General features: G+C 39.2%; 1 protein-coding gene across 1 annotated transcript in view; it reads right to left on the reverse strand.

Moving 5' to 3' along the window:
- Positions 1-4,164: 4,164 nt before the first annotated feature.
- LOC124550528 (elongation factor Tu, mitochondrial) overlaps positions 4,165-18,318 on the reverse strand; it is a 56,375-nt gene continuing 42,221 nt past the window's right edge. The window contains exon 11 of the mRNA XM_047125319.1: positions 4,165-5,055. Coding sequence (XP_046981275.1) covers positions 4,869-5,055 — 187 coding nt within the window. The 3' untranslated portion in view covers positions 4,165-4,868. The remainder of the gene's footprint in view (positions 5,056-18,318) is intronic.

Consider the following 18,318-nt stretch of genomic DNA (forward strand, 5'->3'; position numbering starts at 1 on the left):
CGTTCCTTGACAAAGGAAGATTCAGGAGTACTGCACCAGTTAAATTCATGCACCACTGCTAGAAACCCTAAGGTGTGATATAATAGGAAGCACACTTGTCCAGGCATTTGAAAGTGATTTACAAAGATGGCTGCAGATACACATCAATCTTAGTTGCTTCTTGAAATGGTTAGTGCATTGAGTGGTAATTGCTTCTTACATAAAAATTTTGATTTGTGGCAAAAAAAAAAAAAAAAAAAAAAAAAAAAAAAAAAAAAATAGTTTGGCGGGTGTTGGTTACTACACAAGGTGTTTCCGACACACTGCACAACCTACACTGCAATGGCCGGGTTGAATGTGCAAGATGAGCTGGCAGATGTTAAGTATTGTTGAGGATGTGGTCCAAAACACTGAGTTGTCTTCCAGTGTGTGACAGTATCATTTTGTCACTTGGACAATTTTCAAAACCATGAGAAATTCCAGAACTGCGTTACGAGTGCAATTCTCTGTTTGAACAAAGCAAATACGAACATCTGCATTGGTCTGATTGCAATTGTGTTTTATAGAGCTTAAATTACACTTTCTATTTAATCTGCCTAAATCTGTTGTTCATTCATGACAGACTTCAGCAGTTAATTTCTTACAATGATTATATTATAGGTGACTGGACACAATCTGACGTTTCTGCTCATAATGCAAAAATGGAAGCACGCAAATACCTCGGACATATTATACACTGAAATCCCAAAGAGGAATAAGTTTTTATGTAGATCTATAATATCTAGTGAAAACCAAGGTATCTTTTCCAGCAAGCAGAGAGATGCTGCTGCAGATGAAAGGTAATATCATTCTTCTGTTGCCTCTCAAAGAAGTGGGAATGAGGTTTGAAACTGGAGATACCTGTAGTTGTCTTTCGTTGTAATGAACTTGGTGAGACTTCACAGTTCACTTATATCTGTAAATTCTCTCATCACCACTGTCTTGTACATATGACAATACCATTTGTTGGGACACAGCTCACAAATTAACTAAAAAATATGTACAATAAAGAGGTAAGAACCAAAGTGGAAAGGTATCCCCATGTCTGCATCAATAACTTTAAAACTGAGATGAGAAAGTGGGCCACGAGTAGATTCAGCTGGATAGTTTTTATCTGAATAAGCCCTGGAAGATAAACTGTCAAAGAACTGACAGTAAAACCTTTTTATTATGGAAAGCTTGCATGTTACTGGATGTTCAGCACACACAGTGGGTTGGCTGCTGTTGCGGGTGCATTGCACATCACCAGTTCCAGGGGCATTGAAAACTGGCATATGTCTTTGTTGCAGTTTCAGGACGACTCTGATGCAGCAGTTAGTGATAGGTAATCTTGTGTAAACATTTTCAGCTTCATAACCTGGTCTAACCACACTATAATCCGTTCACCATAAGCATAAACCTGATGAAAACAAACACAACCATGACGATTGGTCTGAAGCCGTGGCGCACATACACTGGTGTCGTTTCGCTCTTGAAAGTAAGTCCTACTTATGTATAAGATATCTTATTACTATGTTACGTTAAATAAAACTAAGATATTCAAATGTATTAACAGCCATCAACATTTTTCTTAGTCGCACTTTAGCTGTGTAGTTTTTATTTCAAAAATTGTGAACAGTCACAACCTCTGCAGCATTGTGTTCAGATTGTCGCACTGTTAATGCACAGTATGAAAATGGTTGAGGCTGCTTTCTGTTCTGTAGTGAAACACACAGGTGGAACACTGTTAAAAAGTGCTGAGAAATAGGCCGTTCTTAATGTTTTTCATAAATTTACAGAGATAATCGGCTTTGATGCTATCCTACGATTGTAAGTAATGCAGGTGATTAACAAACGTACAGTGAACATGGAGCGCATTCGGTAGCGTAATGGAATGTCAGCCAAATGCGGTAATTCATGCGTTGGTTCAAATCTCTTACATAATTATATCTTCTCGTTCAATTTGAAATACCTACATCTCGTTATTATAAAACTCATCTTTTTTTATGAATAATGCACATCATCTTATTTCTAATTACATACTGGATGCAAAAATTCCAGTTTCCATTTCATGACAAATTCTTAATTATCAATGTTTTATGAAAGACTGCTCATAAAAGTTGTTTAAATTAAGAAAACAATTTAATATTTTAAGGCAAAAATGAAAAACCTAATCCTCTTTATTTGTACTGTGTCCACAGTTTCATACCATAGTGGTAGATAAGTACCGTAGAAACACGAAGAACAATCATTTTCACAGCATCGAGTACACCATACAAATGCTGCATTTTTACATTTGCTACTGTACTATTACAGTATGAACCCAACAGAACTGATCTGGAGCCAAACTGCGGGATTTGGCCCGAGAAGTACCAAGACTGTTAAGCTGCCAGACATACTGGAACTAAAGCATGCAGCTTTTTCACACACCACTGCTGAACGCTGGCGAGATACAGAACGGCTCGTCATAAAAGAAGAGAAAATGCTGCGCGTGGTTGGCTTTGTGGATTCTGTTGTTGGTAGGCTCATTATCAAAGTAGCAGGTGACACTTCCAGAACTGAAATGTATTTCTTGGATTCGAATAAGGAAGCAGCTAAGAGATTACCAGACGACTGACTAAGTAATACCTTCGGTGGCTTCAATATTTAACTGTACTGTGAAACCCTTCAATACTTTCTTACATTACACACAGCTTATGCAGAAAGATTACCCTGTGGTTAAGTCAGGAATTTTCATCATTCTTGTTTTTAATTGCAATAGTACGTTAGCTAAAAATGATAATGTGTTGTGGTTTTCGTCTAGTTGTCAAAGGAACGTATTGTGGGAGATTTCATTCAAGCTGTATTGCTCCTCTGCTTGTCTCTCTTTATGTGTGAACTGCAACGGGCCACGTCACTGCATGCTAGCTGTACCAGCTGACTGGCCAGTGCTGTCCAAGTTAAATTCACCAGTAAATCTGTTGTCCTGTATTATCGCTAAGTCAATGTGCACATAATGCACAGCACAAAACGTACCCTTTTTATCATACTTGACTACTCGAGACAGCTTGGCTGCAGTCCCAAGTGAAATGGAAATCCAATGAGGTTCCAGCATATGCAGACGAATACATAGTGAAATGTTTACACCAGGTTTATTCTTATGATGATTTCTTTATGATGACTTCTTTATTTTGTGACCTAACCAAACACATTACAATGCAAATAGTCATTTCCTTTTAACAGTACAATTGCAGATTAGTAATTCTAATAGAAAAGTCACCACAGCTATTTCTCAAAATAATATCCATTTAGTTCAATGCATCTGGTCCACTATTTCAATTTCTTCAATCATTTAGAAAAGCAATCAAGCTCAATCTATGCACAGACTTAATTACAGTAATGATGACCTCTTAAACATGATAAATCCTTCCCTCCAAGCCACTAGTTGATTTCTTAGAATGTAAATGTCAACGAGGCTAAATCTGGGGAACTGTTTAGATGGGAATTTGTTCAAAGCTCGTGCACTTTGGCCATGGCAATGTCTATGTCCAAAAATACAGATGTACCATAGCACAAACACATTTTTCTGATGAGTTTGATCATTTCTATTTTAATTTCATAAACAAATAGTGTTGTGTAACATAAGCTGTTGGAGCTGCTGGAGGTAGTGGTATATGTGGAAGTGATGTGGAAGTGATGTGGAAGTGTTGTGCTTGTTTGTGTGTTTTCTTTGCTGAAAAAGGCTTTGGCAAAAGCTATAATGTGCAACATTTTGTTGTTGTGCCTGTCTGCATTTCAACAGAACATCTATATGATGATTAGTAATCTGTCCTTTTCCTAATATCATTGATATTCCAACCAGGAGTTTCTATTGTTTGAACCACTACATATTCTATTCTAAATAACAATCTTGAGATTGTTTAACCAGCACACCAATTAGGGACACTGTGTGTGTGTGTGTGTGTGTGTGTGTGTGTGTGTAAGAGAGAGAGAGAGAAAAAATGGCATAAAAAATCTCAACAACTTTCAGTCTGCAGAAGAATTATTTTTTTTAACAGGCAGAATTTAACATTCAGGTCTCAAAAGCCACATAGTAGCACACAAGGACAAATATAATTCTATTACTAAATATAATCGAAGTCCCAGGCAAAATAGGAAAGGGCAGAGATAGATAGCTCAGAAAACAGCTTATTAATAATAAAGTGGAAATTTTTATATACTCTGTCAAACAGTACACATGCCAGTTGTAACATTTATAGACTTGGAAAAGGTGAAACAAGGTCCATTTACTGTGACACAACTTAAATTTAAGTGCAATAACTACCACAGAAAGTAATAAATTTCATTATAAGAATATTATTATGAGTTCACATTACTTGATCAAAACAACAGATTTTCACAATGATGCATGTTATTCAGAGATGAAAGTTTGTCGTCATCAATGTGTAGCTAATACATCAACTGTTTTAATTGAAAACACAAAATACTGAAGTTTTTCCTGATGTGATAGGTTAACACAATACATGAAAGAAATGGTAGCTAAACCATTCCTCACAAGACTTCGAATTTCCAGGCTCATATCATCTTAATGTGTAGCTCAGAATCAGAGATGCTAATGCACTTTTAAACAAACATTACATGTAAAAAACTGTCAGTACACAACTATGATTCGTGAACAATTCACAAAAGAAGCAACAGGTAAAACACAAAACAATTCACAATATATGCACTGTTCAGAACATTCACTGTCTTTTGCAATTCTTTCTGGAACATTTTACAGTGACTGGAGAATTATGTAGTAATTCATATGTACAATGGCCACTGGAGACTGTATGTTTCAGCAGAATCAGTCTATTTTGAATCTACATTAATTTTATTAATGTCTGTGTTATTTATTTGCTTTCTTCTGCAAGCTTATCACGTGCCTTCTTTCCTCCTGTTAATGCCATCCTTTCTTTTTCTGAAAGCCGACTCAGTACTTTTGTGATAACACCTGTTCCCAGTGTCGCAGTTCCATCTCTGAGTGTGAACCTCTGCCCTTGTTCTAATGCCATTGGCCTGAACATTTTCAGCTCCAACCTGAAGAAGAAATCAATAATATATGTAATGCAATATAGTCAGTTGAATCTGTCCACCACACCCCCCTCTCTCTCTCTCTCTCTCTCTCTCTCTCTCTCTCTCTCTCTCTCACACACACACACACACACACACACACACACACACACACACACACACTCTCTCTCTCCTACCTTTTCACGCTCCTGCGGATACGTGAGAAGTTGCCTCGTGAAACATGCAGTGTAAATAACACAAGCTACCAAAATGGTGTCAAATACCTTCAGCAGGGTAGGAGACTCAAAACATTAATATTATAACTAACGATAAGAATAGTTATACGGTCGAAACCGATGATAAAAACATCAAAGAGATGAACTGTTTACAGTCGTTACAGTCAACAGTCTCACAAACCGTTTCTTTTTTCCCCATTTTTTTTAAATAGGAATTTCATCATTTCCAAATTTAAACTGTCATTGACTTCAAATAGTAGCAGAAATACAGTACACTTACAGTATATGTGGAGAGAGACGGAAGAAAAAATGTAAAAACCTTCAATAAGTGAAGAAAGCAGTAGCCACCATGTAAATTGTTCAACATCGTCAAATACAGCCTTGGATAATGGATGAGATACAATGTTGAGCATCTTTCAAAACTTACTGTAAGTACTGTATAGTACAGTACTCATTCATGACAACTTTGTTCCAATTACTGTATTACAAAAATCAATTAACACTAATAAAAATGAGAAGCCAATATTTATGTATAAAATAACATGAAAGTCTATGCTTTCTCCTACGTTTCACTTTATAATGTTGTACAAATGTGATATACTGTACCTAACACAATGAAAATATCTAATACAACCACAATACAACAATAACAAGTACACTATTATTCCACTTCTGTACTTTGGAAAAAACATGCCATATGTATTGAACTTTAATTTTCTAGTTTTCTACAATCACAGCAAAGATATTACGAATAATACAAGAGAAGGAAAGTTGCTACTCATCATATAGCGGAGGTGCTGAGTCGCGATAGGTACAATAAAAAGATTCACACAATCATAGCTTTCAGCAATTAAAGCCTTTGTCAGTAGTAGACGCACGCACGCACGCACGCACGCACGCACGCACACACACACACACACACACACAACAATAACAATGACCTATGGCAGAGAGCTGAAAGAGAGTAGCAACTCTCCTTTTGTATTGTACAGTTACACATCCTAAGATAGTTATTCAATTTAAGATGTGTGTATGCATTTAGCATTTGATGATGCATTCATTTTAATATCTCATTATTGTCACTTGTATTAAAATCTTATTTGAAAATAAGAACTTTTTCTAAGGTTTTCACTGCACTGAGAGCTTTTCGTTAAGTGATAGCCAACACACTGCTGTTGAGCATTTTCATGTTCGTCAATCATTCATTTACTTTGATGACGGCTAAAATTTCTTCTTCACTCGATGAGGCATACATGATAAAATTGTTGTCTATCTAGGTGAAGTCCTCTATTTCACAAGCTGACAAATATGGACAAAGTTCTTGCACTAATTCTGCTGTGGCAATTTCGTCCCCATCTGCACCATCAGCTGTTGCTGAATGTGTCACCCTCACTGTGTTATAGAGAAAAAAAGATCTCAGAATCCTATTTATTTAAAACAATTGGCACTTGTCTTTTGAGTGGTATTTTCCCGTGCTTCCAATATCATTAAAATTGCACGAAGGTGTTGAAAACTGCTTCTTTACCTTCTCTGACTTTTTGTAACATGGTCATCACCACTTGAAATTTCCTTTAGTGATTTGTTGGAGATTTTGTAACTCTTTGGTCCATAGGTTTTATGAGGTCTGTTAGGAAAGTACTGACCTTTGGCTGTGGAAAAAAAGTTGGCTTACCTGGGGCACTGGGCACCTAACTACCCTCAAAGTTGTTCCCTTGGGACTCCACACATTTTACCCAGCAGTGCCGAAAAAGACTCTTTTGGAATGAACATTACCTTGGCTCTCGCTGCTGCCACATTGTCCTCTATTGTCCAATATCGCATTTCTTTCAATGGCCTCTTGAGTCTGAGGAACAGCCAGAAGTTGCACGTATCACGAGTAAGGAGCCTGTTGAAGCACAGGGATCTGTTTTATTACCAAAAAAAATCTGAATCAAGTGGGAGGAATGTGCTGGAACATGTTCGTAATGGAGGCACCAATTTCCTGTTGACTGCAAGTCCAGTCACTAGCGCCAACAGCTTCACATAGGTGACAAAGGATATCCCTGTAGTAATCTCTGGTGATTTTTTTTACCCTGTGGTGTACCACACTGCAGGAGTCAAAGAAAGCAGTCAGTATCACACTGATGTTGCTACGCACTTAGCAGGCCTTCTTTGTTCCTGGTGACGAGGAATGCTTCCACTGTGACGACTGGGATTTGGCTTCTAGGTCATACCCATTATGGTGTTCACAAAGTTGAGGTCATTGTTTGTGGAGTTCAGCACGTCCTGTGAGATTTCAACATGAAGCTACTTTTGCTCCGCCGTAAGCAGCTTTGGCAGGAATTTTGCCAACACACTTTTCACGGCCAAATCTCCAGTCACAATTGAATGTGTCGAAAAAGTGTTGCTGCTCACCTCTCTGATAATCACGATGGTCCTGCATCCACAGGATTCACTTTGGCAATGACATGGTCATTTCCACATGTTGATGGCCGACTAGAATGTGGCTTGTTCTCCACTCCACCTATATACAGCTATCTTTAAAACCGGTTGTACCATACCTTGCCCATAACATCACCACTGAAAGATGTTTCAATCTTCCATCTTCCGAATGGTTTCCAACTGGCTGTTGCCCAGTTTCTGGCAAAAAGGGATGCAGTAGCGCTGCTCTAGTCATTTCGTCATTTCCCTTGCAATGGAAGACCAACATGAGCACTACACATTACCTAACTCAACTGCTGCTTGCCAGCAATTGACCTAATGACATACGGCAAAAAATTCACGCATGCAGACAAAGGTTCAAGCTAGGCTCCCGTGCAGTCATCAACCACAAGATAATTTTTAGTTTCTTTGATTTCAGCTGAGAGTCCCACTTACACAAGCACTTTTCAAAAATTTTACATGTCATTCCAGGTTTTACATTGTTTCCATCAACTACAACTAGGGTGTGAATGTTTTTAAACACTGAGGTTTTCTTGCTTTTCGAATCACCAAAAGCTTTTCTTTACACGATTGTCATGTTATGGGGCAACCATAACTGTGACTCTCTGCCTTTAGACATTTAGACTTGTCCACCTTTAAATTTCAATACCTTATCTGGTGCCATGTTGCAAAACAAGCCAGTTTCATCAGCAATGAATGTATCATTTGTCTAGTAACCTTCTCACAAAGCAGCCCACTTCTTAGATAGCCACTAATCTGTTATGCCATCTTGTACACTGGCAGCTTTGCTATAAATTTTCCCAGCGATATTATCACAGTGAGCTCGGAAATGTATTGCAAGATAAAGAACAACTGAATTTCGAATTCCCCACAGACACTCAAATTCACTGGATTTTGCTTGAAGAATAGGTCCACTGATGGTGTGTTATTTGATCTTTGCTTCTTAAACCATTAAGTAAAGTTTCATCAGTATCTTTGTGCTCAGGTGATATCGCTTACTTTATTTTTAAAGAACTGTGTTCAAAAAAGATTGGATTTCCTCTCTGTCCTTCCAAATTGTAGAAATTGTTGAGAGTGAGCCACCCATTTCCTTTACGATACTGACATATATTTCCCCATTTTCTAATCGTCATATTACAGTATGTGACTTTTCTTCAATATTATATACTTTCCTCTTTTTTGCGACATCTTGAAGGTGGTACTTGGAGTGACTATTTAACACACATCAATTTCAAACCAAGAATCTACAGAAAACGAGTTTGAAAGTAAGTTTTATATTATTGTTAGTAATCCCCAAATACGTAACGAACAAAAATGAACAGTGGATGTTATAGCCGATATACGTTTTTGACTATGTAGTAAAAAAGATTTTATACAAGAAGTTGCAATAAGTTGTTGGTGTACTAAATGATTCTTCTAAATATAGTATTTACAAAGGATTTAGACGGGACTTTTGGATTTCACTGTTATGTTAACTCATGGTTAAAAGCGATGTTGCTATAAACGGAATCAACTGTACTTTCAAAATAAGTAACAGGCAGGTACTTTACCAGTTACCCTAAGCACCTTCCTTTGATGTTGGAGAACCAAGGCAAACATGTCTAACAAATCACTACCAGTTTCAAAACAGGAACTAGTTGCAAGAGCGGGACAGGTCGAAGAGAGGGTTATCACATGGGGTAGTACTGACGGTCTGTATATTCTGTGAGGCTCTGTACACTGCACTATAATTACCATTTACTGGAAAATTTAAGGTTGTCTACAATTCTGACAGACAAAGTTAACTGTAATTCACTTGATATCCACTGCTGGATGAAGACCTCTTTTAGCCTTCACCATGCATTATGGTCTTTAACAATATGTATCCATTTGCTCCTGCACACTGAATATTTATTGTCTTCTGCCCACCACCCATTACAATGACAATAGTTTTTTCTTATCTCTGGTAACACAGCAGATTACTTGTTTGCAACGCCTTCCATACATTTATATGGCTACGTCATGCTTGCTTCCATTTAATTTTCATTACAATCATAATTAGGTCTTCCAATGCACTTTGTTTCTTTATACCCTTAACATCAAAAACAGCACACAGAGAGGGGAGCATCAAATTAAAATTAAATTTGTTACATATAATGATACAGATGAAACATTGACTTGGTCCCAAAATCAAGACATGAAAACATACAGTACATACAAGTAGACAGGTACAGCACAACATGAATAACTGGCTGCACCATCTTTTGTTGCAATACATGTCGCAACATGCTTCATCTGGCATTTGAGCTGGTCCCGCACATGCTCTATAGGGGACATGTCCAGGGAGCATGGAAGAGTTGGAATATGGCAATTTCAAACCAAGAATCTACAGAAAACGAGTTTGAAAGTAAGTCTTCAGCAATTCTAACTATATGAGGACGAGCATTGTCTTGCAGGAAAAGTGCCGCTGAAAGACTGTGTGGGAAAGTCCCACATCGGGTTGAAGAATATCGTCACCATAATGCTGGCCTGTTAAGGCTCCACATACCCCAATTAGACGGGACCGGCTACTGTAGGCTGTGGCCCTCCAGACCATTACTCAAGCTGTGTAGATCATGTGATGTGCGACAGCATGAGTGGAACTGTACTGTTCACTAGGTTGCATTCACATCCATATGCAGTCATTATCCATCCCAAAACAAATCAGGATTAATCACTTAACACCACGTATTACCAATCTGTGGCTGCCCAAGTCATTCTGCTGTGGTACTACTAGACGGCAGTTGTTGATGTCTCAATGTTAACAGCAGTATACGACAAGGGCACCTGGATTGCCAATTTGCATCTTCAAGTGTCTGGAAATGGTATGTGGAACAACTGGCACCCGTACAGCTGCCTATATTGTGGAGCATGTCCGTAGGATTCCTGATCACTTGCTGCACAATCCTTCCATCACCAACTTGTCTGAAGAAACACTCTGAATGATCGACCTGGTGAGCCACATAACTTGTCAAGCAGCATGCTTAGGGTCTGAATCAGAGGCTGAGACGGCTCTGCGACCGTGTGGGCTGCAGATTCCTCGACTTGCGCCATAGGGTGGTGGGGTTTCGGGTTCCGCTGGATAGGTCAGGAGTCCACTACACGCAACAAGCGGCTACACAGGTAGCAGGGGTTGTGTGGCGTGGGCTGGGCGGTTTTTTAGGTTAGATGGCCTTGGGCAAGTACAGAAAGGGCAACAGCCTCAACGGGTGCGGGGCAAAGTCAGGACATGCGGGGACCAAGCAGCAATCGGTATTGTAATTGTAAACTATCGAAGCTGCGTTGGTAAAGTACCGGAACTTCAAGCGCTGATAGAAAGCACCGAAGCTGAAATCGTTATAGGTACAGAAAGCTGGCTGAAGCCAGAGATAAATTCTGCCGAAATTTTTACAAAGGTACAGACAGTGTTTAGAAAGGATAGATTGCATGCAACCGGTGGTGGAGTGTTCATCGCTGTTAGTAGTAGTTTATCCTGTAGTGAAGTAGAAGTGGATAGTTCCTGTGAATTATTATGTGTGGAGGTTACACTCAACAACCGAGCTAGGTTACTAATTGGCTCCTTTTACCGACCTCCCGACTCTGCAGCATTAGTGGCAGAACAACTGAGAGAAAATTTGGAATACATTTCACATACATTTTCTCAGCATGTTATAGTCTTAGGTGGAGATTTCAATTTACCAGATATAGACTGGGACACTCAGATGTTTAGGACGGGTGGTAGGGACAGAGCATCGAGTGACATTATACCGAGTGCACTATCCGAAAATTACCTCGAGCAATTAAACAGAGAACCGACTCGTGGAGATAACATCTTGGACCTACTGATAACAAACAGACCCGAACTTTTCAACTCTGTAAGTGCAGAATAGGGAATCAGTGATCATAAAGCCGTTGCAGCATCCCTGAATATGGAAGTTAATAGGAATATAAAAAAAGGGAGGAAGGTTTATCTGTTTAGCAAGAGTAATAGAAGGCAGATTTCAGACTACCTAACAGATCAAAACGAAAATTTCTGTTCCGACACTGACGATGTTGAGTGTTTATGGAAAAGTTCAAGGGAATCGTAAAATGCATTTTAGACAGGTACGTGCCGAGTAAAACTGTGAGGGACGGGAAAAACCCACCGTGGTTCAACAACAAAGTTAGGAAACTACTGCGAAAGCAAAGAGAGCTTCACTCCAAGTTTAAACTCAGCCAAAACCTCTCAGACAAACAGAAGCTAAACGATGTCAAAGTTAGCGTAAGGAGGGCTATGCGTGAAGCGTTCAGTGAATTCGAAAGTAAAATTCTATGTACCGACTTGACAGAAAATCCTCGGAAGTTCTGGTCTCACGTTAAATCAGTAAGTGGCTCGAAACAGCATATCCAGACACTCCGGGATGATGATGGCATTGAAACAAAGGGTGACACGCGTAAAGCTGAAATACTAAACACCTTTTTCCAAAGCTGTTTCACAGAGGAAGACCGCACTGCAGTTCCTTCTCTAAATCCTCGCACAAACGAAAAAATGGCTGACATCGAAATAAGTGTCCAAGGAATAGAAAAGCAAATGGAATCACTCAACAGAGGAAAGTCCACTGGACCTGACGGGATACCAATTCGATTCTACACGGAGTACGCGAAAGAACTTGCCCCCCTTCTAACAGCCGTGTACCGCAAGTCTCTAGAGGAACTAAAGGTTCCAAATGATTGGAAAAGAGCACAGGTAGTCCCAGTCTTCAAAAAGGGTCGTCGAGCAGATGCGCATAACTATAGACCCATATCTCTGATGTAAATCTGTTGTAGAATTTTAGAACATGTTTTTTGCTCGAGTATCATGTCGTTTTTGGAAACCCAGAATCTACTATGTAGGAATCAACATGGATTCCGGAAACAGCGTTCGTGTGAGACCCAACTCGCTTTATTTGTTCATGAGACCCAGAAAATATTAGATACAGGCTCCCAGGTAGATGCTATTTTCCTTGACTTCCGGAAGGCGTTCGATACAGTTCTGCACTGTCGCCTGATAAAGTAAGAGTCTACAGAATATCAGACCAGCTGTGTGGCTGGATTGAAGAGTTTTTAGCAAACAGAACACAGCATGTTGTTATCAATGGAGAGACGTCTACAGACGTTAAAGTAACCTCTGGCGTGCCACAGGGGAGTGTTATGGGACCATTGCTTTTCACAATATATGTAAATGACCTAGTAGATAGTGTTGGAAGTTCCATGCGGCTTTTCGCGGATGATGCTGTAGTATACAGAGAAGTTGCAGCATTAGAAAATTGTAGCGGAATGCAGGAAGATCTGCAGCGGATAGGCACTTGGTGCAGGGAGAGGCAACTGACCCTTAACATAGACAAATGTAATGTATTGCGAATACATAGAAAGAAAGATCATTTATTGTATGATTATATGATAGCGGAACAAACACTGGTAGCAGTTACTTCTGTAAAATATCTGGGAGTATGCGTGCGGAACGATTTGAAGTGGAATGATCATATAAAATTAATTGTTGGTGAGGCGGGTACCAGGTTGAGATTCATTGGGAGCGTCCTTAGAAAATGTAGTCCATCAACAAAGGAGGTGGCTTACAAAACACTCGTTCGACCTATACTTGAGTATTGCTCATCAGTGTGGGATCCGTACCAGATCGGGTTGACGGAGGAGATAGAGAAGATCCAAAGAAGAGCGGCGCGTTTCGTCACAGGGTTATTTGGTAACCGTGATAGCGTTACGGAGGTGTTTAATAAACTCAAGTGGCAGACTCTGCAAGAGAGGCGCTCTGCATCGCGGTGTAGCTTGCTCGCCAGGTTTCGAGAGGGTGCGTTTCTGGATGAGGTATCGAATATATTGCTTCCCCCTACTTATACCTCCCGAGGAGATCACGAATGTAAAATTAGAGAGATTAGAGCGCGCACGGAGGCTTTCAGACAGTCGTTCTTCCCGCGAACCATACGCGACTGGAACAGGAAAGCGAGGTAATGACAGTGGCACGTAAAGTGTCCTCCACCACACACCGTTGGGTGGCTTGCGGAGTATAAATGTAGATGTAGATCCTGTTTCAGGCCAATGATTAGACCCTTCTCAAATTGGCTTATCTGTGAGAAATATAATCTACCATGTTTACCTGGCATTGTGCACCACTAACATCCTCCTCAAGTTGGGTGCGATTGTCACATGTATGACTTGTCCACTATGTGCCATTTCAATAGGGCCCCTGCTCAATTGCAGTATCACTGCAGGATCTGTGGGCATGCACACTGGCACCAAACTTGGATAAATTGCAAATTGTATCTCACAGTACTTATTTGCAAAGTTTCGTGTTTGTAACTTTCTTCCCTCGGGGTGTGTTATTTTCAATGTCCCTGAGTGTATATTGGTTTTCCTGTGTCCCCTAGTGATCTCACAGTGTTAATCTGTACTACTGTATTTTCTTTTCAATGTGCTTACTGTACATTTTAATCTAACTGTAACTTATTTTCAGGCCTACTTTCATACTTTTCTTTTACTGAATTTTTCTATTCATTCGTGAAATTTACCTAAAATAAAATTAAACAGTACAGCATTATCTGCATGGTGAAGACAATTCAGATATGTTCCATTAACACATTTTCCTTCTTAATTTTCCCAGTTTAGGGATTTGAAATCCACAAGGACTGCTCAGAAGGATTTGGTGGTATGGAATGTGTTTGTCTGAATCCATTTTCACTTTTTATTCTCTCACTTTCTTAAACAAGTCTTTAATATACTGGTCTGTGCTCAGTCAGTGTCTTGTTTCTCAAGGCCTGTTAGCACAGTCTGAATTGAGCTGCAAGCCTTTTTCAAAATATATGAATCTCAGACAAAATGGTGATGTATACTCGTAACTATGGTAGTTATTTGCAAATACTCCATGACGCTGTAACTGTTCTAAAGCTGGCTTGCCCCCTTTGCCTGTTACAACCTGATAATCCCATTTTTGTATGCAGATGGTGATAAAATTATACAGTATCTCTTACATTAAAATTGTTTGTCTCCTTTGTATTATGAACTAGAATAATTACAGCATCATTTGAGTTATTGGAAATTTTGTTCTTTTTATATTACTTTGTCTTCAGCTTTAATCTTTTCTGTTAAAACACTATCACCTTCAGGTGTATTCACTATCTTTGAACTGCAAATAGATTTTTATGAAATTTCTGGAATTGTGTTATTCTGATTATTCACTATCTGTGCTTTCTGATTCATATCTTCAACCACACAACTTTAAATAAAGTGTTGCATGTTTGTACACTGTTGACAGTATTCTTAGTTGCTGTGACATTTGCCTTCTTACATGGTTAACAGTGATGTCCAGTCAGCATAACTGTGTTCATAATTTTATTGCTTTCAATTATTGTTCCTCCCAAATTTTAATGGATCTTCTCACATATTTTTTAAGATATTTATAAATTCAGTATATTTTATCATATTTCCATTTTATTTGCTTGAAGCTTTCCTCTTTAATACCTACATTGTTCAATTTGAGACTTTCTAGTCTGTTGTTCCTTCCAGATTTTTCTGTTTGCATAAGCACCTTTTTTATTTATAACTGCTCCTTTTATCTACATGTGTATAAACTGTGTTCCCTAAGATGCTGAACTTCTGAATTTAATCTTTTATTCCCTCCTATTCTTACAGAAAGTCTCATCATCTGTTCCTGTCTAGTAAGTTTATTTCTTGCTAGCTTTGTATCTTATAAGTTTATGATCATTTTAAATTAAAAAATGAATTAGGTACCCTAATTGTTTTTTACTGACCGATAAAATGCAGTCAACTTAATTTTCCATTTCCATTTGTTCCTTGCCTCATCCACCTATTTGTTTTTGTAAGGAGAAATGTGTTAAGGCCAATCTTTTTTTTTTTGTTTTTTTTTTTTCCTCTCATAAGATTCTTCTGACATGTCATGTCATGTGACATTTCTGGTATTATATCTCAAGTTTTCCACTGAAAAAGCTTCCATTACCTTTTGTCCAGCTCTTGCATAAAAATTGATCATTATGTTTTAGTGTGATTAACATCAATTACCTTATTCCTCTGCTGTAGAACATGTCACAATTTTAATTACATCTGGAACGAAAGTTTACTGCACTTCTGATAACTCCACTCTATTCAATCTTATTTTAACTTCTCTTTCAACTACACTAACCTATTTTTGGTATTTACAGTACTACAATTTATTTCCCTTAAAACAGAAGCCACCAGATTTCCATAGGTCTCAATTTCTATTTAGCCAAATAATAGTTTGGCAGGCCCCATGGCCGTAAGTCATTTTTCCAATTCTCTCAGTCCATTACTCCAGTATTTTTTTGCCAGCTTGGAATACTAATTTCCCAGAAATTTGCAGGGCCTCTGGCAACCCCATCTATGGTACACTACCTTGCTAGAGCCAGAAAGAGTATGGAAAGAGACTGTTAAAACATTGACAGAGCTACACTCACAGCTGTCTTTGTGCTGGTCTGAGGGGGTCCTAAATCTCATTTGAATCAACGCAACCAGTTCACATGCTGATCATGAGCCAAGCCTCCAATAAATAATGTCATTCAACAGTAACTCAGTATTTCTGTCACCTGCGATATAGCTATCAGACTGATACATGGTTTGTAAGTAACATGAACAGGTGAGAAGCACATCCGTATCTGTTCTCCATATAGCTGCCCATCATTCTGCTGCAGCACACTATGATGACAAGGAAATTTGGTACAAAGTGTTCCAATTAACATCTTGAAGGCAGGCAGCTATGACCCAGTCAACACGTGGATTAAGCCAAACAATATGTCAATGTGTGGCAAGTCTCCCATAACAAACCATCGATGTAGCAACCCACCAACCAGTGCTGCATTCCTTCAGCCTCAAACAGTCAAACATATAGTCAATGGGGCACTGCTTATGTCAAGCTGGCAACTGATCAGTGCCCAGTGAGCTGCAGAACCATTCCAGCAGCTGTAGACCTAACTTAATGCTGTCATGTAAGTTCTTAGTTTAAGAGCTCTCCTATGGTCTTTAGCAGGCATATGGTTTGATGTCCACAGAGTGCCCGAGTTGTGTCTAAAGTTTCATTTTTCCTTTTTGTTTCTGCTCTGTACTCCTGCAACTTATACTACTTTCTTGTAAGGCAGTTGCAAACTGTAGGACAGCACTGAAAGTGCAATGTACATCAGTATTACAACATTACCTTATGGTTTGGGTTTTTTGTCTTTGTGTCATGTGACACTGACTCGAAAGCAGCAAAGACACTGAAGGCACCATGCGGATCCGAAATGAGTCTCTGGCCCGGACTTCACCATTTGAACCGCTCCAGGTCTGTCGAGAAACAGTGCCCATGATAACAGAAAATCTGCCTAGGATAACTGTCAGAAACAGTATAAGAAGAACAGACCATGTACTAGGGAATTTTATGGAGTATGACAGGTGTTCTAAGAGAGACAGGCGGTAGCTGGGTGAATGGCTGTAGATCTGTAAGTCTATGATATCAAAGAGCTTTTGCAATGCGATGCATTGGATTAGTCATTCGAGATGTGAGGTACATTTTAAGGTTTAATTGATAGTTCTCTGTTCTTATGGGCAATGTAACGTGACTGTAGTGACTTTGTTACAGCTCGCTTAAATCTTGTAACTAGTTTAGATTAAGCTGCTCTTCTGAACGTGTGTGTATACGTTATGGGTAGGTCTATGGATGCATTTAAGAATGATGAGATTCAAACTGTAGATTGTGTTGCATTAACGCAAGAAGCCTGCCTAGGAGCTTAAAGGGGACTTTTCCTACAGTTAAAGTACGTTAAACTAAATGCTTGGTGTGACGTCCAGTTATGGGGAATGCATAGTACTGCAATATGTGTAGTGTAAACTTGGCATGCTTAATTTTGTCTGGTAGGGAAGTACTGATGTTACATTTTGCAACAAGTCAATCATTTTGCTGTGTGATAACTAGGTTAGCTTAAGTGATACATTTTTGCAGGAAGTATAAGAGTCAAAAACTGTAGCACACGGCAAAGAGTGGGACGTAGCTTCATAATGTTGTATGATGCCTACCAGAGCTCACCACTGCTGCCCTTATGATATTGTTTACCACTTTGCCAAATGGACATGTAATTGTCAAGGATTGTAACTGCTTTATGTACTAGCTTCGCCTAGAGATGCAGTGGGACAGCAAAGGAAACATTGCATAAAGCAGTGAGCAGACTTTGAAAAGTAAACCAAAGCATAGATGGTGTGGTCAAAAGTAAGCATTGGACGCAATGTGTAGTAGCATACATTAACTATCCTAGTGTCACCTTACAGGAATTGTGCATGGTTTTCAGAATGAGCCAGTGAAGCCGAACTAAATTTGAGGATCGATTTCTCTGAAGAGGAAAGATGTGTTGTGGCACACTGCAACATCAACGAAATTTGGGACTTGGTGTTCCAATTACAGTCCCAAAGGTGCACAGCTGATGACACAATCAACACGAAGAATGCGCCACACATTATGTCAATGCGTGACGAGTCTCTCATAACAAGACATTGACACGGCTATGTACCAACTGGTGTTGCATTCCTTCACCCCCCCCAGACAGCCAAACAGTCACCGGAGAGTTAATGATAGTCACCACTGGAGCGACCAGGCTGAAGTTAA

This window comes from Schistocerca americana, chromosome 1, assembly GCF_021461395.2.
Source record: "Schistocerca americana isolate TAMUIC-IGC-003095 chromosome 1, iqSchAmer2.1, whole genome shotgun sequence".
NCBI lineage: Eukaryota > Metazoa > Arthropoda > Insecta > Orthoptera > Acrididae > Schistocerca > Schistocerca americana.